Source organism: Ciconia boyciana, chromosome 14 (assembly GCF_034638445.1).
Source record: "Ciconia boyciana chromosome 14, ASM3463844v1, whole genome shotgun sequence".
In the NCBI taxonomy this organism is placed as follows: Eukaryota; Metazoa; Chordata; class Aves; order Ciconiiformes; family Ciconiidae; genus Ciconia; species Ciconia boyciana.
This window is the reverse complement of record NC_132947.1, coordinates 14,305,845-14,330,542: the sequence shown is the minus strand read 5'-3', so window position 1 is coordinate 14,330,542 and position 24,698 is coordinate 14,305,845. Positions and strand designations below refer to the sequence as shown.

At 37.9% G+C, this 24,698-nt stretch overlaps 1 protein-coding gene across 1 annotated transcript in view; it reads left to right on the top strand.

Moving 5' to 3' along the window:
* PTPRT (protein tyrosine phosphatase receptor type T) overlaps positions 1-24,698 on the top strand; it is a 464,744-nt gene that overhangs the window by 177,111 nt on the left and 262,935 nt on the right. The window contains exons 3-6 of the mRNA XM_072878971.1: positions 3,616-3,887; positions 9,992-10,073; positions 13,226-13,341; positions 15,613-15,787. Of these exons, the coding sequence (XP_072735072.1) occupies positions 3,616-3,887; positions 9,992-10,073; positions 13,226-13,341; positions 15,613-15,787 (645 nt within the window). The remainder of the gene's footprint in view (positions 1-3,615; positions 3,888-9,991; positions 10,074-13,225; positions 13,342-15,612; positions 15,788-24,698) is intronic.

Sequence of the window (24,698 nt, the reverse complement as noted above, 5' to 3'; positions counted from 1 at the left end):
CTATAAACTGAGAATAAATCCCATCAGCTTCAATTCTGTGTTCAGTCTAAAGAAGGGTGTCAGACTCTGAATCACAATATGTCAATTTTTATTAAGGATAATAAGGAAAATGATACTTGTCCTTAAAAGGCTGTTTTGATTTTTTTTTTCTTTCTTTTTCCTGGTGGGAGCAATTTTCATGATCTCTCACCTGCCTCTAAGTGATGTATCCTGCCCAGACAAGCTTCACTGGGCATGGACATTTATAATAGGAGAGTGGATCTCAGCTGTTGATCTTGGAACATGCAGAGCAACCTTTTGAAGGTCCTTGAGGACAGGAGACAGGATACCCATTCAAGTTCAGGCTGCAAAAAGTAAAATGAAAATGTGTACAGATGGGTATATTTGGAGGCCAGTTGTTAGAATACAGGGTACAATTTATTCACAACTGAATTTTGTAAATCAGTGAATTCTTGTATCCGATGTCAGTTATAGTCTTGACAAGACTATAAGCTTACACCCCCTACAATGGCCAGGCTTGAGGTGTTGCACGCTCTGCCTGGACTAGCCAGGGGGAAGGGTTTGTTGTGGAAGCTGCCACACTAAGTCTCTGCAGAAATAAGGAATGTGGTATAGTTAGTAGGTGACAAACTGATTTAAACAAGATGTGAGTACTTTTCTCTGACAGAGATGGCACTACAAGTGGAAATTTTTCATCTTTTCCACTGTCATATAAAATAATACCTCTTATCAGGACTTCACTGGAGGCACATTTTTATAGTATTTTCTCCTGTATCTGTAGGCATACTGTATTAAAAAAAATCATAAGCTATAAATAAGCTATGAATAATTTGCATGTAACAATTGTTTGTAAGGGTATTCTTTTAGGAACTAAAAGTAATTATTTTGTTAAGTGCTTTTTGGTGGATGGATATTTTAGTTGCTCATGTTGTCAGTCACTAGATTCAGGCTCCTTACTCTAGAATTGTCAGCAGTTGCGCAAAAGGCCATTGTCATACTGCGAATAGCTTGTGATTCATTTTTTTTTGTGGGTGGCAAAAAATAAAATTGTAATTATTGCTTTGAACTTTTTATAAAAGCTGATGTTTTTTTTCCCAGAGGAAAGCTCGTTGTTTTTATACATGAATCTGTAAAAGTGAAACACCCTAACTTCTTCTATCATTGAAAGACTTACTTACCCTAGTGCAGTTCAAGACCATATTGTGTTAGACACAGTACAGCTTCAGAGTAGTTCTTTAGGGTAGGAATCCATGCATTATCCTGATAATAATAATAATAATAAAAAGTTAAGATGCCCAGAAGTGAAATGGTGTGCCCTGTGATCCAATCAATGATGGTGCAAAAATGAGTTTTCCTGGGTTCCTACCCAGTATAGCAGGCACTTGGTCCAAAACCTTGTGGATGCACAGGAGCTCTGTTTTTCTTTACTGAGTGTTTTAATTGACTCTGCCATCATCGTCAAGTATGAGATCTGGCAAATGTAGAACTTGTCGTCTTTGTATCTTGTACTGTTTCTCAAAATGGCCTTGAAATGCTGCAAGCAGTGCATTTCACAGCAGCTGCTGTCCTCCTCTGTACTATACTACTGTTACTCAGCAGTTTTACAGTGGCTTTCCTCCCAGATTCTCAGTAGAAGAGTGGTTCTTACGACTATTCTTGCTTTATTTGTAAGGGAAGATAAGGCAGCAGACTATGTGTACTGACAGAGATCATGGAAGTGAGTGTCATAATTAGTCTTAGAAACCAGGCTGTCAGGTTTCCAGCCTGCTGCCTTAACTATCAGGCTGTGCTGCCTCTTCAAGCCTGTTGGCAATTGTGCTTTCTGATAGTAAATGATCCTGGTCATAGAAACAGAATCCAAATCTCAGTTTCTCAAAAATTTAGCTTATTTGGGCAGATTTTTAAGAATAGTATGTATACAGTACTTTCTGAAGAAGGGGAATTTGTGGTTGACTGGGAGCGGAATTAGATCATCAGTGAACATTTGTCAGGATCCCATCTTATGGACTTCAATTATTAGAGAGAAATTGAAAAGTTTGGATTCAGCTCTTACGTTTCTCAGAGTCCTTGCTGGGAACCTGGAATTTCTTGATTTGGGGCTATTTTGATTTTCAGCATATCAAAATGAAAGATAGGATTGCCAGAGAGCATCTTGCCTATAAATTTTCATATTTCCTAGTATAGCCTCTTCTCCAGCTGTGCTTGCATTGTACTCGAATTTTCCAAGGTCTCTAGAATGTGTGATGTGATTTTTTTTTTTTTGTTTTGGTTTGGTTTTTTTGTTGAAAGATTGACTTCCTTCTGTGTCTATGCTTTTCAGTCCTTTACAAAATGCATATGTATCATATAAACACAGGGAAAAAAACATTTTTGTGGGAGAAGGTTGCTGGTATCTGTTGATACAAATTTAGAATATATGGCTGTTCACTGCACAGAATTGATCAAAATGTTTATCTGGCTCATCTGAGTGTCACGCTGCTATGGCATGGAATAGGGAAAGTCAATAGGTTAGAAGTGAGGCAAGGCTTTTCAAACTCAATCTTCTGTGAACTGCAAGAGGCCAGCGGAGAAATAAATTTGTAGCATGTCTTGGCAGCAGCATCAGAACTGAGAGTGTCAAGAGGGCTGCATTTGATTAAAAATTATCATGCCTGGCTGCTGACACACAGATTTCCCCCCCCACCCCTCCCCATGTTAGTATTTTCTTCGGCTTTTTCTGAGTGTGAGTGTCTGCACACACATAAAGGAGATGCTTTAAACAGAATTGAATCAAATAACTCTCATAATGTTTTTCCTTATTGCTAACATTTGTCACCTTGATGCATCTGTGAAGAGATGAGTTGAGACACAGTGTGCTGTAAAATAACTGCTTGATGAATCAAAACGCGAGTTCAACATCAAGTGTCATGGTTAATATGATGCAAGCTTCCAGTTTAACAAACTCATAAATTGCCTTAGTATATATTTCCCTCCCTAAATTGAGCCTGTCCTTCCCTCCTAGAAGAATAATTATCCTTGTTGCATTGTTTCTAGTCGAGATGTTGCTGTTATGCTAACAAGCCTAATTTGCTTGGGCTCTGAAAATTGGGTTTTTCTTAACACATTACAACCTTCAAAAGTTTATAGTGCCAAGATGCAGGGTTCACAGGTATACACTGTCACAAAGTGGGTAGGGGCTGTGTAGGCAAACATCAGCTGAGAATTTGGTCCATTGGTGTAGTTTTTGTATTGAATGTGCCTTTGGGGGACTGGAATGCAGTAGGAGAGCCTCGTTGTTGCTACTTTAAATGTGAATAAACTTTTGTTTAGAGTGACTGTTTTATCACAAGGTTGTAAAATAATAAAAGCAAAACAGTATTTGTATTTTGATTTTTAAGTCATCTAATTAAAGTGGTTCTAAGTTGGTCCTGAATCTATTTGTGTATATACCTTGCAAATTTAATCTCCTTTCTTTCTGTTACCTAACAACTAGCATAAAATAGTTAGTTTGAGTTCTTCAGATGAGTGTTTTGTTTTCTGGCTTCTAAGGGAATCCCTGACTTTTCTAATGGAACTGTTTTTACTGAAAAAGCCAAGCAAAACCACACTTCTTTCTCTTTTTGCTTTCTTCTATAGGCTCCTTCATGATGGTGAACAGCTCTGGGCGGGCATCTGGGCAGAAAGCTCACTTGCTGTTGCCCACGCTGAAGGAGAATGACACGCATTGCATCGACTTCCACTATTACTTATCCAGCAGAGACCGTTCGAGTCCTGGCTCTCTGAATGTCTACGTGAAGGTGAACGGAGGACCACAGGGCAATCCCATATGGAATGTCTCGGGGGTTGTTACAGAAGGATGGGTGAAAGCAGAACTTGCCATCAGTACATTTTGGCCACATTTTTATCAGGTATGAGTCTGTAATATTTTTCTCTCTTTTTCCTTTGAACATTTGGCTAGGTGTGAGCTAAGCTATTGTTAGCAATAGGTATTCTGAAAATCAAATTCCACGGCTCCCCTCCCCCCCCAATTTTTCGTATCAGGATGAATTTACATATAGCGGTTTTATAGCAAGAGGGTTATATAGGCATCTTGACATATTTCTTCCTGCTTTACCCTTTTTCTTCAGTTGTTGTCAGGTCATAGAGTGATGGATAGACTGCTGGGAGTCAAATTATTAGCAAGTTAAGACCCACTTGTTTATCATGAAATTGGGACGTAAAGAGACTTGTATTGGTACTTTCCGTGGCACTATGTAAATGTAAATATAACTGGGTGTCTAGATGTATAACTGTATCTATGTATAAATTCGCCTGAACTATTTTTGGCCCTTGGTTGGTTCCATAAGAAGGAACATTTGTTCACTTAGCTTTGCATCTGGACTTTTCCTGTGCTTGTATGAGGAGTAAAAGTACATAAGCTAGTAATAAAATCTCATACCGTATTACCAACATGAGTATACTCTTCACCAGATCCTCCCTTCCTCTTTAGCACTGCTTGTAACATAGTTCCGTTAGATTTATTTAAACAAGCACAAAGTTGAGGAATTTTATGGGTAAGTTGTTTTTCAGTTATATTAATTTTACAGCTACTTGTTAGTTGTCCACTTAAAACTTCATGTGGCAACTTTGCAGTCATTGTTTTAGTTTTAATTAGATACGATTGCACACAATGGACTCACACACTTCTTGTTAGGTGTTGAAGGCATGTTTTTGTCTTGTTTTTTATTCAAGACAAAAAAGAAAAAGCCTGGGAGGTAATTGCACCCTAAACCTTGCAGGAAAAGCTGATGTACATATGATACTGATAAAAGATGTGAGTGAGATAGGAATTACGGTAGAATTGAACTATTGAAACTATGAAAAGGCAGGAAATAGTCTGTGGATAGAAAACAGCAGGTAGAAAAGCTTGCCTTTTTTTTTTTTTTCTTTTTTTTGCTTCTAATAACTGGGTAGGAGGTCTATAAAATCCAAGCGGAAGTAGAATGCTTTAATATTCTGCCTCTGAAAAAGAGTTGGGGATATGAGCAGATATGAGCTCTATGTATATAGAGCACGCTATGCAGGGTGAGAGGAAGGGTTAAAGAGATACAAATGCATGGAAAGTGGTGTTTTAAGGGCTGTACGCAACTTGGCACTTGTTCTGAAGTCATATTAAAGTGCTTATACTCCATTCATATTAACACGAACCTGGTCATGAACCAGAATTTGCTTCATAGTAGGTGCTACACAGAGATAACAGAAATGACCTTTCACCTAGATAATCAGTGCTTAAAAAACCTGGAAAAGACAGTTTGATCTCACACTAAGAGAGATCCTACTCTTATGTATACCAGTAGTAGACTTCTTGAGTCTTTCTTACTTCTTTTGCAAGTCCTTTTGCAGGTCAAGTTTGCTTTTACTGAGCAAAAAATCCTTTAAATCAAATGAGAATTTTTCACTGCAGCACAAAAATGAACAGATTGGAAGGCAGCGGTAACTGCCTAGGAATAGTTCCTTCCTAGAAAATGCAGGGGTTCTCTTTTTTACTTTTTGATGAATGGGGGTGATGTTTCCTTCTGCTTATATTTGTATTCTTATTCCTTAAGTGTGGCTTTTAAAATTTGAGATTTGTCCCACTATTATGGAGGATCTAATAGACTGATCTATCATCAGTCCCTGATTTTATAAACCATCGTCTGTTGATGGTCTGCAATCCTCTACATTTAATCAAGACTAAAAAAACAACAACAACAACAACAACAAAAACCCCCCCAAAACAAAAAAAAACCCAACCAAAACAACAACAACAACAAAAACACAAGAAAAAAAAAGAAAAAAGAAAACTTTAAGCTTGCAAAAGTGAAGAGGAAAACGCAATGAACGACTTAGACAAAATTATTGTTATTTGGCAGCCTAAAGTAACACTTCTGGCTAAAGGAGTCGAGAGGTGGCAGGCTGACAAAAGCTCGGGTGTACTCTTGCCTAGGGAGTGTCTCATTTCACACTCACAATCTGGGATGTGCCATCGGAGTGTTATTTGTCAGTTTTAAATCAAAATTGCATGCCTGGAGAACTTTTTGTATGCAAGAGGCCTGAAAGCATGTTCTGTATTTCAAAAGCACCAGGTAACACTGGAATAAATAGCATTTTTCCTAAATAAATGAAATCTGCATCAGGCGAAACGTGGATTATTCTCTTAATGCACAGAAACCACACCATCTTGAATTACAGTGTGCATCGAAAATTCAGTCAGGCAAAAAATCTGAAACTGTCTGCCCTGGGTCTGAGGCTTCGACAAGTACTTTGAGCTTTGGAGATGTGACTAGTGGAAAATAGTAACCAAGCCAACTGCCAGAGGTTGTGTTTTAGGTCTGACACTTCTGTGCAAGGGTCATATGAGTCATCTGGATCCAAACGTACTCTGCTGAGATATAAATGTGGGGATGGTGGAGATTTATAATGTCTACCCTAGAGTTACTCATACTTAGATTCCCAGCCTGCAAATGTTTTTAGTGTAGCGAGAAAAAGCTGTAATAGTTCTTAGAGAAAGGTAATACTTGTAATCTTGAATTACTGCTTGCCATAAGGATGAACTTAGTCCCAGAATGCACCAAGGGCAGCACTAGTGTCTGCCAGGAAGAGTTTTTTGATGTATAGCAAGGAACATTATTGATCCATGCCTGAAGAAAACTTGTACCACAACAGATGAGCCAGGCTACATTGCTAACACAGACATTGTTGGTGTATAGCAGCAGTGAAATGTAGGATTGTTTATTGGTAAGGAAACATGAAATGATTTAGTATTTGCAGTTCTCAGGAGCATTTAAGAATGTTTTTTAAGAGTAAAGCTTTGCATTTTGTCACCTATATTAATTTCGGAGAAGTTCCTTAAATGTAAAGCATTGTTAAATGCCTATGTCTCAACCATTATACTACATTTCTGACTGAAGTTAAAAGGACATGAGAGAGATTCAGTGTGAAATTTGCAGAACTGGGCCCCATAAGCATGGATTCCTGCATTTTCCTCATGTTGGGTCTCAATTCCCTGTTTTCAGGAAAACCTGGGTGCTTCTGTGCTTCTTGCTTTGCGAGGGCTGAGATGCTGCAAAATACAGAAAAAGACAACAACGTGGAGGCTTGAACTGGGAAATAACAGGAGTATCTGGATGTAAAGTGGAACAGATAATAAAATACTCTGTCAAAACAATATTGTGTGATTTGAGAGGAATCCTCCACTCTTTTCAGTGGATTCTACACCAGTGTGCATGGGTTTTTTAGGAGCCAACTCAATTGTTACCAGCTTAAGTTATATTGTGCTGTATTAAAGACTCTGTACGTGTCAGTAATAGAAGACAATTCTCTATGTATTGATGCTTGCTTTTGCCATGCACTAATAGGTAATGCCAATGCCTTGGAGAACTTTTCTTTCCAAGTTCTTGGCTTGCAGGAAATTGAGAATTAGTTCATTGTGGCTTCTCACAAATGCAAAACTAAAATAAGATTTTGTAGCTGTAATGTTGCACTTTAATTAAAGTCTGAAGGGAGTTGGAGTAGTTGCTTACATGACCTTCCCAGTAAATGTAATTTTTATCATGAATGACATTTAACTTCTGAAATAAATTATAACTTCCATACTAAGGACTTGCATTATACTCTTGTTTTATATAGTCCCTAAAAAGCTTATCAAGAACCTTGATTACACAAAACACGTGTTATGTTTTTTGGATTGTTTTATCTTCCAGAGACTTGCTTCCTCCTATTCCTCCTTGGACAGCCTATTTTTTTTGTCCACCCTCCTCTGGAGTAGAACTTTGTTTCTACATACTGATAGCACTTGAGCTTTTCTTAGTTCATATCTTTGCCTGTTAATTTTTGTGTTCTACCTGGTTTTATAACGTCTTTTTTCTAATGGACTTATTTCAGAAGATCTCACATTTGGATGTGTTTTGAATTTGGGGATCAGATTTTAGGAAGTCATGGAAACATGAGTAGAAACTACATTCTGGAAGCCCAAATGAAAAGCAGAATGATTAACAGCAATTCTGTACTTATGAAGGATGTATTGGTCTACTTTCATAGCTAGGGCATGCAGTGTCAGCATTTGGACAGTTGAATCTTTTACTGTATTAAATCTTCTGATGAAGGAGATGAATAAGAGGCTAAACAGTGACAGACGGGGAATACCAGCTTTTATTTAGAGTGAAAATAAGTGTTGAAAACCGGCTTTAAGTAGTTAACTTTGTGTTCTAGTAAGAAATTTTAAAGGTTACAAATTACTGAAATACTTTCTCCTACGAAACAAGCAGCTGCACTGGGATACTGCTCTAATAGTAATAACTGTGCCAGCTGAACATGTTAATTAACTCTGTCCTTGAAAACGTTATTGTATACTCATGCTGAAATGAGCAATTTAGTACAGTGTGAACATTAGTTTAGTAAGAGGGAATGAACCTTTCAAATGCAGAGGACAGCATCCATTACATCGCTACCCATTCATTTTTTTTTTTTTTTAAATACTAAAGGATAGCACTTCATTCCTTTGGGAAGAGAATCACTAACTTGAGAGGTAGCATTACCAAGATCTTAAATAATCAGTCTGCATTCTTCTTTTTTCTATTGCAGTTTAACATTTCTAAATTTCTTGTTCCTCATAGAATCATAGAATATCTCAAGTTGGAAGGGACCCATAAGGATCATCCAGTCCAAATCCCTGCTCCTCGCAGGACTACCTAAACCTAAACCATACGACTAAGTGTGTCGTCGAGATGCTGTGTGAACTCTGACAGGCTTGGTGCCGTGACCACTACCCTGGGGAGCCTGTTCCAGGGACTGACCACGCTCTCAGTGAACAACCTTTTCCTTGTGTCCAATCTGAACTTCCCCTGACGCAGCATCATCCCATTCCCTCGTGTCCGATCGCTGGTCACCGGAGAGGAGAATCAGCACCTCCCCCTCCGCTGCCCCCCATGAGGAAGCGGTAGACTGGGATGAGGGCACAGTCTACAACTCATGTCCTACTATCCTTTAATTATTGGGCAAACTGCACCATATTTAATACTACTTTCTCCTGAATTTTTAGTTAGCTTATTTGGCAGTAGTTAAGTTAGTTTTATTGATCACTTTATCAGATTTTTTTAGTTGGGTTGTGTGTGGTTTTTTTTTTGTTTGGGGTTGTTTGTTTTTTTTTTTTTCCATACCACCAATTTTCAGGTAGCTTGTATATTTTTAATAACAGGATATTTAGTAACAGATCAGGTCAGTTTTCCAGGTAAAATCACAAAACCATAGGGAAGAATGAGATTTTTGTTTATCGGTAATTGAATATCTGTCTATTCAGACCCAAATTAGTGGAACACTTTCATTATCCAGATACATAAATAAAATAGAAAGTACTAGTTAGTGTACCATTAATGTAGAGAAATACTACATGTGGTTTTTAAGAATATTCGTTCTTGGCCCATGTTAGTTCAATCCAGGGAAAGGCAGGAACAACTTTATTATATCTGTGAGAATCTTATTACAGTCCAGTAACTGGAATCCAGAGTCATCCATTGCTCATAATTTGCTTTCTAATACTGCAATCACATGCATGCCAAATCAAGGTTTTCTCCAGAAGAATCCATGCAGGGTTATTGATTCAATAAGAAAATTTTCTCTCATGTACAGCATTTTCTTTCCAAGGCATACTAAGAACAAGATTTCAAATGATTATCCACTTAATGTTTTTGGACTGGTGCTTAAAGTGAATATAGGTGTGTATATACACAGAGTATTTTTTGCTCTTCCAAATGAAAGCAGCACATAGTTGTCTCGAATGAATGACTGTTGCTCTAACTTTTTGTTTCCATATCAAACAGGTTTTCAGTCTTTGGTATGCATGTACGTACTAAATTGCCTTGGTTATCTCTTCATTATTAATGATGAAATGCCTTGAATGACTTGGACATTGGAATAAGAGCAGAATATGGTGACTGGCCAAATGACTAGTGTAGCTATTCTTTTTAAGAAAACTTTTTCTTATTTTGTATTTCAGGTGATATTTGAATCTGTCTCTTTGAAAGGACATCCAGGGTACATAGCTGTGGATGAAGTCAGAGTTCTCGCCCATCCATGCAGTGAGCACTCTTTGTTTTTCTAACTGTATCAATGTGTTGAATACCAGGCTGTGCAATCTAAAGGAGTGATTTACCCAATTTGGTCAGCGCTAAAATGTCTTCTTGTATCCCTCTGAGACACCTAAAGACAATCAGCCTTGCATAATTACAGAACTTTGCAAGTTGTGTGAAAGGCAAAACTGCTCTCAGTCTATAGCTAGTGCCAGGACATCTGTGGAAGTCTCTCTTCCTCTCTTGTTATGAGAATATAAAACTGACTGTTTTATTATTTCTGAATCATATTGCTGTAGAAAACAATCTAAAAAGCTTCTGATAATATCCTGTGTGATTAACTTAAGAAAAGAAGAAACAAACAAATTGTTTCAGTATTTCCTTGGTAAAGGACGTATCCCAAAGGTCTCTCTCAACAAATGTTAAACCCACTCAGCACCCCTGTAAAGATATTAAAAATAAATCTCATTCAGACAATATACTTGCACAGGAGGAGAAAATAATGCAGGTTCATTACGCTGTTCAAAAATATTAGGACCGCATTTCTTCTATTGCAGCCATAATAATAAGCTTAGATTTTTTTTTTTTTTGTCTATTTAAAGAAGCCTTGAGCCTCAATGTTTGAGTCTGAACTTGTTTGGTTTCTCTATGCATCTAAAGTGTGGCTTGAGGACTTTGTGTGTCTATATTGTGTATGTAGTATACAGTTTCTTCTAAAGATTTTTTTTTTTTAAAGGCCTTTAACAGCCCCTCTCACTAGTTCGTAGTTTTAGTAAGTCAGTGACAGCTGCTCACAAAAAAAATCATGGATCATATCAATGGAGTGAAATCAACTGGTTTTCTTGCAATACAGAATTTCAAAGAATAGCTGCCATTTGATGTGACAGACATGGTTCTGCTCAAGTTTAACAGGACATTTTTGATAACCGCAGTATGGTTAATTGCTGTTTAACTAAATTATATTTGTATTTACCATGTGCTCATTGCTCAGGCCTTTGGGTGCATTTACTTCATTAAGAAATACTTACAGTCTGTATTAACCAGATGTTGCTGATAACTGGCAGCATCCAAACAAATCCCCCAAATAGTCTGCGTGCGTTCCACAGCATGCTGGGTGATGACTGATCCCTTTGCTGGGAAAGACACCACTGAACAAACTATGAGGCAAAGCCTAGACAAAAAAGTTATGGGATTTTAAAAAAAAGAGACAGGATGCTGTGTTACACCCCTGTTTAATCAAGTATTTAAACTGATTTTAAATCAATTTCTCCAAGTATATGCAGGTCCCTCTTCAAAATTAAGTGTGTTCTTGGTGACTCAAAACTGAAATGATTCAAACAGTTAACTACTCCATTTTGAATCAGTTTGCAACCTGCAGCATACAGAACTCATTACAAGCTGCAAGTTCTCTGCAGTCTTTGTAAATGCTTCTCCTGTCTGATTCCCAGTGTTGCTTTTGCTGTTCAGTGATGACAGCCACCAGGGTAAATGTCACCAGAGTGTGTTCCATTGACTTGTACAGGCTTTGCCCCTCGTGTTCATTTTACAATTGTTATAACTCAAAACACAGGGACCGTGAAGCTCCTGATGATCCTGGAGGTTACTGAAATTATTGGTCTTATTTCTTAATTTCTGCTTTACCTTCACAGATGACAGTATAGCAGACAAACCTAAGTATCGGCAAAAACGCAGTGAAATGCCCTAATGACACAATAACGGAGAAAAATAAATATCTTCCTGGTGTTGCCTTTTTTTTTCTTTTTTTTTTTTTTTTTGTGTCCTGTGAAGGAATGCACTGGAGTATCAATTTTCATTATGCTAGAAGCCCATTGACTATGTGTGCACGAGCACTTGCAATCATAGGACAGCCCTATGCTCTGGAAGCTGGGCAGACTGAGGACTAGGAGTTTGGGGTTGGTGTGACTGCACTCATCCAGGCTACGCAGCTTCATATTTGGAGCTGGCTTGTATCCACCCACCTTAGAGTGCAGGCAGAAATTACTAGTATTAGCCTGCAAACATCACGCAATACGTTCTGACTGTCAGCCAGAAGTAGTTTTACAGTAAACTTTGACGCAAATTAGTAATCCCCAGAAAGCACAATGGTACAGAGTCACTATCTTTCGGGAGCTGTCAGCAAACTGAGCGTGTGGCGAATGGGATACAGAGCTAGATAAAAACATTTGGCATAGTGTACAGGCATGTGTTCTCTGTTCACGTGTCTATAGTACACAAATATTTATAAGTCAAGCTTCAATGCACACACAGACACCAGGTGCCCACATCCTTTTGAAGCTATTTGATTCCAATAGAAAAAGACGGGTTGGTATGTTCTCTGAAATTAAGTATTTCATCGGTGTCTAATCATAGCAGAAAATGTAAAGATGAAGTTGAAAAACTCTGACCTTTAGAATCTCATAAGGCTGTTCAGTGTGTCCTACTAAAAGTTTTAAAATGGTGCACGAACTTTGTGCCTGGTATTTAGTGAAAATTATAATCCTCTGATCTAGTTCCTTTGTGAACAAATGCAATGTCTGCATGTTAGTATCAGTGGTTTAATATTGAATTAATACTGAATTTAGTATCAGCAAAACACTAATATGGGTGATCTTAAACTAATACAGTGATACAATACTGTCAGTTATATGAATATTTCATTTAACATCTGATTTGATATTAATGGCACATTATTATTCTAAAAGTCTAGGATGTATTTGATAGTCAATAAAATAAAAAAGGAAAAAAAGACCCTTGTGAAAATTTGGTTTGGGTCAGTCATGCTTGACAAGCTCAGAAGCATTTGATTTTTTTTTTTGACCTTTTTAGAAACACAGTTTTCTGAAGAAAAGAAATTACTCAATTACTCTTTATAGCAAGCAGTAAGAAATTGTGCTGATGACCATGAACTTGTGTTGTGATTTGATCTGTGTTTTTAGATGTGCCAGAGCTCTGTATGATCCCTTAGGCCACCCTCTGTCAGATCGATCATCCACCTCACTCTGCAGTGAATAGTTAAATACTGAAGGACAGCTTTATTTTGCAAAATCCCTTTGTCACGGATAGGCCCTAATGCTTTGCTGAGTGTTTATATCTGTATTGGTGTAACACAGTCAATTACCGCCTTGCTCTCTACCCTTGCGATACTTTGCATCTTTTGTTAGGAAAAGCACCTCATTTCCTACGACTTCAGAACGTGGAGGTTAATGTGGGACAGAACGCGACATTCCAGTGCATTGCTGGGGGAAAGTGGTCCCAGCATGACAAACTCTGGCTCCAGGTAAAGTAATGCTCTTTTTTTGGTGGTAGGTTTTTTTTGTCTGTTTGGTTTGGGGTTTTTTACTTTTTCAAGTAAAATAAGTAGATAGAGAAAGACTGGGTGGTGGGGCAAAATCGTTTCGTCAAGATCCTTTGAGAACTGCCTTAAATTGTTTCTAGGTGAGAGTTTAAGGTGACAAAGTACAGAATCATGATACAGAAAATGGAAAAATGGCCAGTGACAGCAAAATTTTGGTTTCAAACAAATGCCCATGCACCTGTAAGCACTCAGTCATAAAGCAGAAGAGACAGAAGAAGTGGAATAGTTCTTCACTTCTGCTTAATTATGTAATCTTCTTTCCTCTCACCCTCCAAAAATGTCCTCAGCTCAGAGTCAGTGACAATATGTTAAGATGGAAACGTGCTCCAAGGTCTGAGATTACTACCTGGATGACGAAAACAGGCAAAACCAGTTTGTACCCACTGTTTTTCTTCCTCCCAATTTCCCTTGGCTGCGTTGATAGCAGATTGTTCCTTTTAGTCACTCACTAAAAGACCAAAACATGCCCTCTTTTAATGTCTATATTTTCACCTTACTGTTTGGTCTTGAAAGACTGGGTTGTGCTATTCAGGTGGGTATAGTAACAACCTTAAGAACTCATTTTCAGTTCTAGAGTTAGAAATGGAACATACATCAAACTGAAGATGTGGAGTGCATGTTTCCCAGTGAAGGACAAAATTATTTCTTCTGTCCTTTGAAGTGCTCAGATATGTGGAGTCCCAACATTACTGTGCTTTATATATAGAACTCTTCGAGAAGCTTTTAAAATAGTTGAGCTCTTCGCTTCTTCTAAACTTCTGTGCCATTAAACACCTAATGTCCTAAACAAGTCAAGAGGGTTCTCTTGTTGTATGTACTGTGCATGTACATATGGCTGACATAAACTTTCAGAACGCTTAAGACAGTCAACTGTTGTTATTCTCAGCTTGAATTGATGTGACTGAGGGCCTGACCGCCCTATATTTGTAACATCTGAGGCAGACAAGAATGGCCTTCCTCATGGTTGCTGTGGCATTTGTAGTCAAATAACTAACGGATTTTATTTTCTCAAACTTTTTTATGGACTTCAGACATTTTAATAAACTTCAAAAATAACAATTTCAAATCTAGTTTAAATACTAGGGGAGGAATCAGTTTACCTAATCATAAAAATGAAAATTAGTACTGGGAAAAAGGCTTGAGTTGGTGAGAAAAGTAGTCGGCATAATGGAAAAATGACTTGACAGTCACTTTAATTGTACTCTCATCACAGCTGTTCTCCTAAAATTTACATTTTTAAATCTGAAATTTATTAGCCGATAGTGTACTTTTAGCATCCACTGAGATATATTTTTGGCTTGTTCTTTATCTTTTTTGAGTTCTTTCAGTGAAATCTTTCCACAGTTATGACTAGATGTGTGTAAAAACACTTCTGACCTGAAGCAGTATGAACCTTTTCCTGTGAGAAGCAGGGGTTTGGGAGGAAATCATTATTGTTACTAGTGGAAACCTGTTTTCCATTCTCTAAAATTGAAACATTTAATGAAAATAGCCTTGGAAACACCCCCAAAACCCAATTACTGGAAATCAGCAAAACAGCAGTGTGTTTTCCTTTGAAACTCCTAATAAACTAGACCAACTGAGCAAGTTCAGGTGTTTATGCTGTGGAGAACTTCTGTTTCTAGCTAATTCTTCATCTGTACCTTTTCCAGGTGGGAAAATGTAGTCTGGCATTGGTAGAGAGGTTTACTGGGGAATGTTGGACATAAAAGGATGTCTGCTCATCCAACCAATTTATTTAAATTGGTCCAGAATCAAAGTTTTACATCTGAAGATGCCAAATGTGTAAAATCTGTTCATGTGTAGCATTTTCTCAGGTGTACAAAATCCATTCATTTGTAGTATTTTCATAACCTAGCCAGGCCTCTAAATATACTGTGTACAATTGCACAGTCTGAACTGTCACTCTTCAGCCTTTTCAATACATATGACACGTTAAATGCCCAAATATGCTTCAAAAATTAAATAGATGTGAAAACTTAAATATATGTGTAAGAATATTTAAGCCCTAGTTCATACAACCCTGTAAATTTTTCAGGGGTACGGCTAGCAGTCTTTTCTTGAAGAATCTAACCTAGTGCTGTGTCCGTGAAGGTCTGAACAATGTTAAGAAGCATAACAAAGAGTGAATTACATATGGATGCATAATCTGTGTGTCTTCATAACTTACATTATTTTTGTCTGCCTTTACAGCAGTGGAATGGAAGGGACACAGCATTAATGGTCACTCGAGTGGTCAACCACAGACGTTTTTCTGCTACCGTCAGTGTAGCTGACACCTCTCAACGCAGTATCAGCAAGTACCGATGCGTCATTCGTTCAGATGGTGGATCTGGAGTTTCGAATTATGCAGAATTAATAGTGAAAGGTAGGTTGCACTAAAGCAGCAGGTTTATGCAAGATGAGTGTTTCCTCCCAGGTGTCATCTATGTATAAAAATTGACATCCTGTTGGACTTTGTTCTTTCATTCATATTAAGTTTCAGTAGGAAAAAAGGGTAAAAGTGACATGAATTTCAATCATTTTCTTAAAACAAATATTTGAATTGAAACTTTGTCTGCATACAGCCCTCTTCATGAGCTTTTGTAGTAATGCGTAGTAGCTATGGATACTTTTAATGTAGTAGTCAGCTGAACAGTTTGTCCGTCAGTTTCATCTGCCTTCCTTTACAGTATTTTATCAGGCATCAATAATCTTGTGATGGAGCATTGCATGTCAGAAGAGTGTGCTCGAGGCTGCTGGGAGTAAATGACAGGATTGATTCTGCTGATGTCCTGAAGTACACAGTAGAAACATCAGTAGTTCTTGAAGGATGCTAGGGTTTTAGCCCTGTTATTTACTGTGATTCAAGAGTTGATACCGTGCCTGACACATGCAAAATGTGTCTTAATCTTGCCTCCATGAAACATGCAGTAAAGTGCTATTTACTGTGCTGCCTTTTTTTTTTTTTTTTTTTTTTTTTTTAAACTTACCCTGAGCTGCACCACAGGGATGCTCACTGCCTCTTAGGTGGAGAGATCAGAAGGTGGCAAAGTTGCTCCTGGGACATTCTGTGTTTGGGGTGGGGGTGATGTCAAATGGGAGGAGTATGGGTCTGCTCGCCAATTTTATTGATCTAAATGTTTCACCTCTCTGTGAAAATGGAGCGCTGCTGTAGATACGAGATCACTTTTGTCCTCTGTAGTACTTTTCTGCCAACTTACTCTGTCATTTGATGATCAGTATACTGATGCCTTTACAATGCCTTCAATATAGAGTGTTGCGTGGTGCAGATACTCCGACTACACAGGTCTTGAAGAGAATGCTCCTATTAGATGCCAGGTGCTTTTAAATTCCCACTCAGTGATCTTTTATCTTGTTCAAATCTGGAGGAATTAATTAATGATTAAAATGGAATTGAGTTGCCAGGAGTAGTGCATCATAGCTAAATAGAGGGAAGGCAATCTTCCAGAGCAACCAAATATCAGAATATGCAAAGTTGAGTAGGTGCCTGACACTTTAATGTTCAACAATATAAGAAGGGAAAAAACAGAAGAATAAGTTATAAACATGAATGGTTGGATGTCCAACCAGGAGAGACGTTGATAGATTCATTGCTGGATTACTTGGGCAGACACCTAGCTGGAAGAAATTTTAGGAGAGTAATATTGTTATGGGAAGGTATGCTCCTCTGCTCTTTGCCCCTGTTTAGTAAGCAGGTAAGGTTAAGCGGTTCATTTGAGGTTAGTTTGATGCAGCGCTGTGACACACCGGGGTTGCATGGATGAGTGCTTCCAAACAGTCTGACTAATTTTAGTGTGGATAATAGCAAATTTGTAATGCATGCACACAGGCTGCAATGAAAGCAAATTGGAATTGTTTAATTCTGAAGAGATGTTTATTGAATTGCAATAATGTACTTGGGTATACGTTAAATTAGTCTGTAATTGAAGTTTTGCTCAATTGATAGTCCTGCCCCTAAACCCACTAAATCCAAGCTAATACTCTGCTTCTCACGTGCTTTCTCTTGATCAGTTGAACATAAAATCATAGGGGATTTCTTCAACAAAGCTTAAGGTGTAAAAAGTGTATCTGTGTATCTTTTTAATGTAAAGATCTGTGTGTTTCCCTATGCATAAGATGTTTTATTGTAGTATTGAGAAAGGAAGGAGTAATTTACATTTCTCAATATTGAATGCTAATATTTGGTAGATAGAGAAAAGAGAGATTTTGCTTTGAAATACACGTAGTTCTTCTACACTCTAAATTGGACCAATAGATACCTATTTCAGGAAATGAAACGATCAATGAAATTAAACACGCACCACCTCCTGCCCCCCCCCCCCCCCCAAGTCCTCCCCTTACTTGTCTGTGTGGACATCTTTACTAGGAACAGTGTGTTATTGTAAAGTAATTAGTGGAACTCTTATACAAAAGATCATAACTTATTAGTTTCAAATTATTACAGTATATTTAGTGGCAGGAGATACCTTTGTAATACTGTGAAAATACTTTTCTGTAGAGCTGTTTGCAGTCTGTGCTAACACCTTTCTGTCTTCTGACTGTTGCAAGGCTTGTATAAATGACAATACATTTATTTGCACTCTAGAGTCATAATAGTCAAGCCAGAGAAACCTATCATTTTCATCTGTACACCTTGCCATCCTTTGGTGCTCCAGTGGAAATAGCTCTTCTCTATTTCTTATCTCTCACTGTTGCACATATAGTAATTTAATACAATTTTGTTCAGGGTGGTTTTCAAAAAACCCAGAGATTCTACATCTTGCTATACTGATCACATACTAATGGAATGCTTCTTGTCTGTAAATTTCTTTTAAGTAAAAGCTGTGGGGCAGTTACTCATATTCTGAACTAAATGTAGGTTTTGCTTGTGTAAAGATTGTTTAAAATACTGTTGAAACTGGCTGGAATCTTATCATTTAAGGTATGTATTAATGATGGTGTCCTGCCAGGACACCTGTCACATTATGTAAGGTTGTGAATAACATTTTAAACTCTGTGTGTGTGTGTATGGAGGTTTGTTTGCAATTTTTTTTTTTTCTGATCCCTTTCAGATATTCTGGATGCTTAAATTAATTACTCAATGCATGGTGGGAATCTATGGAGAGCTGATAAAGAGGGAATATTACAGCATCTATAACCTCGTTTTCATGAGACATTTTTTTCTGAGCTTTTCACTCTCCAGGAAGTCCCTCAAAATTATTTTGTTGCTACCTGATGCAAGTTCTTTTAAGGCACTTTGCATTTTGTTAGGGTCTGTTCTGCTGGTACAGGGGTAGGAGTACTCTACAAAGCCCCTCTACAGACCTCCAAGGGTATGTTCTAGTTCTCCTAAGTTTTGTCTTAGTTGATTTTCAAAGTGTTCAGCTAGTCAACATGGATGAAAAACAGTCTGTCTCTTAACTTGAGTGGCTTCCTGTCATCCTTGTGATATTTGAGACAGCTTGTCTTTTACCAGTGACACTTTTTTTGAGGTTTTTAAGACATGAGAAGCTGATGCCTTCAGTGACACCAGAGGGAGAGGTGGTGTTTTTTTCAGAGTTGCTTACTATTTTTTCTCTAGGTCTCTTCTGGTGTGATACTTGTCACTGTAATTGCACTGTCTGTTTATTAACTCACCAGGTGCACAGTGGAAACTGCTCTAGTGATCTGAGTCTTCTCCTCATAAGTAGACACTGGAATTTAAAAAAAAGAAAAAAAAAACACAAAACAAAACAAAAAAAATACACAAACACCAAACAAGAAAGCCCTGCCAAGTTATCAGAGTTGATATCAAAGTGTGAAAAGCATACTAAATAATTAGACATTTAAATAAATCTATATATTTAAGCTTCTGCTGTATTAAATATACTGTCCAAATTCCAGATTCACAATTGTAAGGCAGACTCATCATGGAAAACCTCTACAGGTATTTTGACTATCTCAGTATTTATTATTGGAGCTGTGTCCAGAACAGTTTCAGTTAATTATTAAACAGCAGGAAGTCCTATTAGGAGAAAGAGCCTTCTGGAGCTTAAAAGTAGTAAGAAATAAAAAGATCTCTGTTCTACAGCTAAACCTGACCTTGGGCTGGAGCTGTCCCTAGAAATGTTGCATCAGGCTCTCCATAGGTTTCCTTGAATAAAACAAGTGCAGTGTAGGTATGAAAGTATATAATATGGCATTACACACGTACTCTAGAGCAGAGCTTGTTTCTGGGATAAAAATATAATTGCCTTCAACATAGTTGTTTAGGATGCTCACAAACTCCAACATCTTTCACTTCATATAAAGCAATTACTGAGAGAGGTGGTGGATACAAAAAAGATTCTTCAAAGTTTTTGTTTGTTTTGGTGTGTTTTGTTTTGTTTTGTTTTCATGCCTGGTGTATGGATAGTTCTATACCCCAAGGTATTAATGCCAAACATACTCATTAAAACTAACATAATATCCTTGCCGTCATGGGGTGATACAAGTACTGCTTCTGTGGTGGTACTCGAGTCCCCATACTTCACTCAGGAGATTGGGGGTGTTGATATGAAAAGTACGCACTGTACTGCAACAATCCTCTTTTGCCATCAGGGCGGCTAGAAGACCGAGTCCGTTCTCTCCCTTAGGACCATATAGGAGATAAGCTCAGCTGTGGTCTATATGCGTTTTAGATTTTACTGTTAAAAAAAGTATTTTTTCTAGCATGCATTAATAAGTTCAGATAGGAATTTTCATGCCTTCCATCTACTTATCAGGCTCATCCAGATCTCAGAGGTTGCTGAGTAGATTTGAATTCATCTGCCTGAGTAATGCACATTAATCAAGGTCCTCGAAGTTATCACCTTGGGAACAGGAGAAAGTCTCTTGCTGGCGCTCCCAACAGTATCAGTAAAGCTGTGATAACGTGGGTTCCCCTCAGGCTGCGTGCTATCTCTTTCTCTATTTTTTCCCAGTTTACACAAATAGATTCAAGTCTGCAGAATTTACATGTACTGTACCATGAGAAGTTAAGTATATATTTGGTAAAGCATGTAATGTTGTTGCTCTTTTGAACACTACAGCGACACAGAATGGGTTTTGCGTGTGTGTGCATGTGAACTATTTATGAAGGTTATGCTGGCTTTGAAATTACTGAACAAGGGAGAATGGCTTCATGATTGCAGGGTGTCTGAAAAAGCCACTTACATGCCTTTACCTCTTTGCAGTCACAGTGGTGTAGGGAATGTAATACTCCCTTCCTTGGTGTTCACATCTGGCTGGTACTTACTTGAACTCGTCGTTGCTCTGGTTAATCATCTAGTTCAGTGTAGTCCAATAGCAGTTGCTTTAACTCAGTTTTAATCATTAGGTGGTTGTGTGGTGAGGAAAGGGGAGGCAAAGAGATTACAAACACTCATTCATTCTCACCAAGAGCTTTAACTCCACTTTCTCTTCTTTCAGTCCAACTTAATATCTTTCTGTGAAGTGGATGGGGGAGATATGAAGACAAAGCCATTGTTTCATAGAAATCGGCAGTTAGTATGAAAGATATGAGTTCTTTCAAGAGGACACATTTCCTTCTCCTTCTGTTTAACCTCCAAAATAGAAGTGGGAAATGAAGCCATTTCCTTGAGAACTGATTAATGTATACTTTATATACAGGATCCAGTTTTCAGAACTTCACTGAATGCCACGCAGACTTGCAGTCATGTTCCAGCCTGTGCGTTCCTTGTTTCTCATGTTTACGTTAGTCAACAAGGTATAAATTAGAATAAGTGTATCCAGGAAGAATACAAAGCTGTAGCTGGGGTACAAGGAAAGTTTGTAAACTAATGCTGTATTGACAATTCAATCTATATTTTTTCCCAACTTTTTATGTCTCTTTCTATTGTAGCCCTTCTGTTTTTGTGTAAAATGAGCAGGGAGTACTGTCTTAAATCTTGATTCTAGCCACTTGAGAAATTGTAATGGCTTTCCTATCACACCACTGAGTTGAGTTTCAGGAATTTCTTGACAGATTAATGGTGTGCATCGTTTGTGGGTTTTTGTTTGTTTTGGGATTTTTTGTTTGTTTTTCTTCCCAAGGCAAATCTAAGTCCAAGAGTTCTGGTTTTATTCTGACTGAAATTTCACTTCAGGCTGGTAGAGAGGTAGTCATGGGATGAATTTGCTTGGACTTGTTTTTAATGTATAGATTTCTAAGTATGATGTTGCTGATAATGTATGAAGTTCTTGAATAAATACAAGGTATAAATGCAGTAATAGATGGGGAAGGATGAAGGAACAATCTTTTTGAAGCAGAAGGGACTTGAGTAAATATCCTTCAGTTTTCCAAGGATGAAGAGTGTTATGGAAAACTGTTTCTTCCTTCCTTGTTTGTGGAATTGTCTCCAGCCTCCCTGATGCATCTTTGGTACCAGTTGTTGCTGTGGCGTGGTGAGCAGACAACTCATGTCAGCTGCGGTTCTGCCAACTGGAATTCACGGGGGAAGGAGTCCTCACTGGTCTTAGAGAAAGCTCTAATAGCTAGTAGCAGTGAGGAGGAATCTCAGGGTTATTTTCTTCTCTCTCTCAAGACTCTAAGAAACAGCTTTTCCTCACATGAAGGTGTGATTAACTTGGTAAAAGATCTGGGGTTTTTTATTTAATTGCAGTTACTTTGAACTGAGTAACTGCAAGATTCCCTGTGGGGAGAAGGGAGCTTTCTTGCTGCTTTGGTTAGTAACTGTCTTTCGTACTTTATCTGTGTCATGTTCCGTCTTACCTCCATTCAAAGGGAACAGAGGGCATCTCCAAAGAACAAAAATAATGAAAGGGCAAGCATCACTGTATGGTAGACCTCCTCCTTTCTCTAGACTCTCTCTGCTTACCTTGACTTTTCTGTGAATTGACCTTGTAGGGTAGACCTCTTATAGAAAAAGTGATGAGCCTTGTTCTCTCATCTGCAGATCTGAAGTGCCTTATCCCATCAGACAACATAAAGGAGAAAATGGGCATCAAAGTCTAAATAAGCTGTCTTGTCAAAGCATCCTCAATCTTAAAATGTTAAAAATGCTTCAATAATTTATATTAAATTTTGGTCTTCAGATAAAAGATATGATCCAAAAATTAGTGGAAGTAGAATGTTATTTATCCGTGTGTATTCCAATAAACCATACCTACCTATTAACTTCCTATTTTAGAGAAAGCTCCCAAGAAACAGTGCAGCTGGCGGAAGCAGGGATGCTGGCAAAACACAAATGAATGTGTTTCAGCCTACCTAGGATTACACTTATGTTTGAAAAGTATGGACAAGGTAATTTCACATATTTCATGCTGCCTTACATCTTGCAGAAAGATAGCAGTAATGTGACTTCTTAGTATATTGCTGGTGGGTGTAAAGAGTGTTAACTATTAACTTGAGTTCTTGGGTTTTCAATGCTGGAGGCTTCCATTGTGCTGTAGTATCCATTTGTCAGTCTACAGAGTCTTGCAACTACCAGTTCTCATTTATTTATTTTTAAAAGGAAGGGAGGAGTAGCAGTTACTTGGCCAGTATTCTCCTCCTCATTAGCTTTCTAGCATGCGTGCTATGTGTAGTCAAGATACAGAATTAACACTTTATATCACTTTTTCTGCAACCTATGCTGCTGCTTCTAGTAGGGTGTGTTTCTGCTAGATTATCCCTGTGGTTTACGCCCTGTAGTCGGAACTCTCAGCCTTTTCAGCTTCTAGTTAAAATTATCAAGAAGGTTTAAGGCAACTGCATAGAAATTAATTCAGGACTGTCGATGCTCAGAAAAGAGCATCAAATGCTCTTTTTGAAACAATAAAAATAAATATAAAAGCTGGGCACACATTGATGTGTGATGATGAAATGACATATCCCGAATGCTTTTGCTAACTGGGAGCTTTCTTTTTTGCGGTGGATAGGTTGGTAACTCAGACCACCAGATGTATGCCATTGTAAAATGTGTCTGGCTGCTTTTCATTGCTCTGTTCCTTTTTAATGTACAAATTTTCATGCAAGTTGATTGCTAATGATGCTCATGTGACATTACAATTCAAAATTACACATTTTTTTTGCTTATGCCTTAGCTAAAAGATTTAGCAGAAAGGATGAGTCACATACGTTGTTAACTCTCTTCTGCTCATCTTTCTTCTGCCTGTTTGATTGTAGGGAAGTTATTAATGGGCTTCTCCTGGAAAATAGAATCTAAAACTGTTCTTAATTTACCCACCCTGTGGTTACAAGCCTGTTAAATGCTTTTAATTCAAGAGAAGTCCCTTGAAGTATAATCTGTCACCATACTTGAATGTTGGTGAAGAGTGTGGTATGATTTAGGCATACTTGGACACTCGTGAGATACAATTGTTGGGTATGAGCTGTTATCTCAGCGGGAAAGATATCCTTTTCACATCAAAATATTACTACTGTTGCAGTGGAAAAAAAACAACCTAAAAAAGTAGTGCTCTACTTAATATGAAATGCAGGCAAGGATGCATCAGATTTCTTAGTATGAAAGGATGATCATTAATATGAGAGCCTTTAAGAATGAACTGGCAAAATGAAGAGTGTATTTATGATACAGTGAGACCCATAGATCCCATCTGTATAGGAGAAACAAATTAATTTCCAATGAAGGGAGCAGACTGTTTCTGTAGATGCAAATGCCTCAGCCCAACGTGATCATTGGAACTTTTAAAAATTTTGCCGCACTAGACACAGTGTAAAAAGGCGTAGTTACTGATCTCTTTCAGAAATGCAGCAATTACTGCAGCTAATAGGCTTTCTGCAAAGGTATTTGTTGTAGGGCGACTGAGGTGAGAAGTTCAAAATCACCTGTGGAAGGGACAATTTCTGTCCTGAGCAAGGTGCTTATGAATTTCCCAGCCATCTTTGCCTTGATTTAAGCTTTACTATTTGTTGGCAGCATACTGTGGATCTGCTTAGTGCATAGTTGGGTTTCTTAGGACGGGTGAAATGTATGCCCAGCTTTTATATTTATTTTTGTTGTTTTTAAAAAACTTTGCAAAGCAAGAGACAGAAAAATTGAAAGCAATATGTAGGTTCCCAGTGATCTGTGCTAAAGACCACCTTACCTTAATTTATTTTACTTAGCTTTTTTCCCTTTGTACGTCTTGAACCACCTTTGATTGTGTTGAGGTCTAACCGTTTCTTAAACAATCTCTCTTCATGTGTGTACTCAGACATCTTAGGTCTGACATCAGACAGGCTTCCAGGTCTGTGTGCGATACACACCCTTCTACCTCCTTTTCTTTTGAGCATACTACTACATATGCTGCAACTGATCTGCTATATGGGCACTTGTTAAACTACTCTGCTGGGT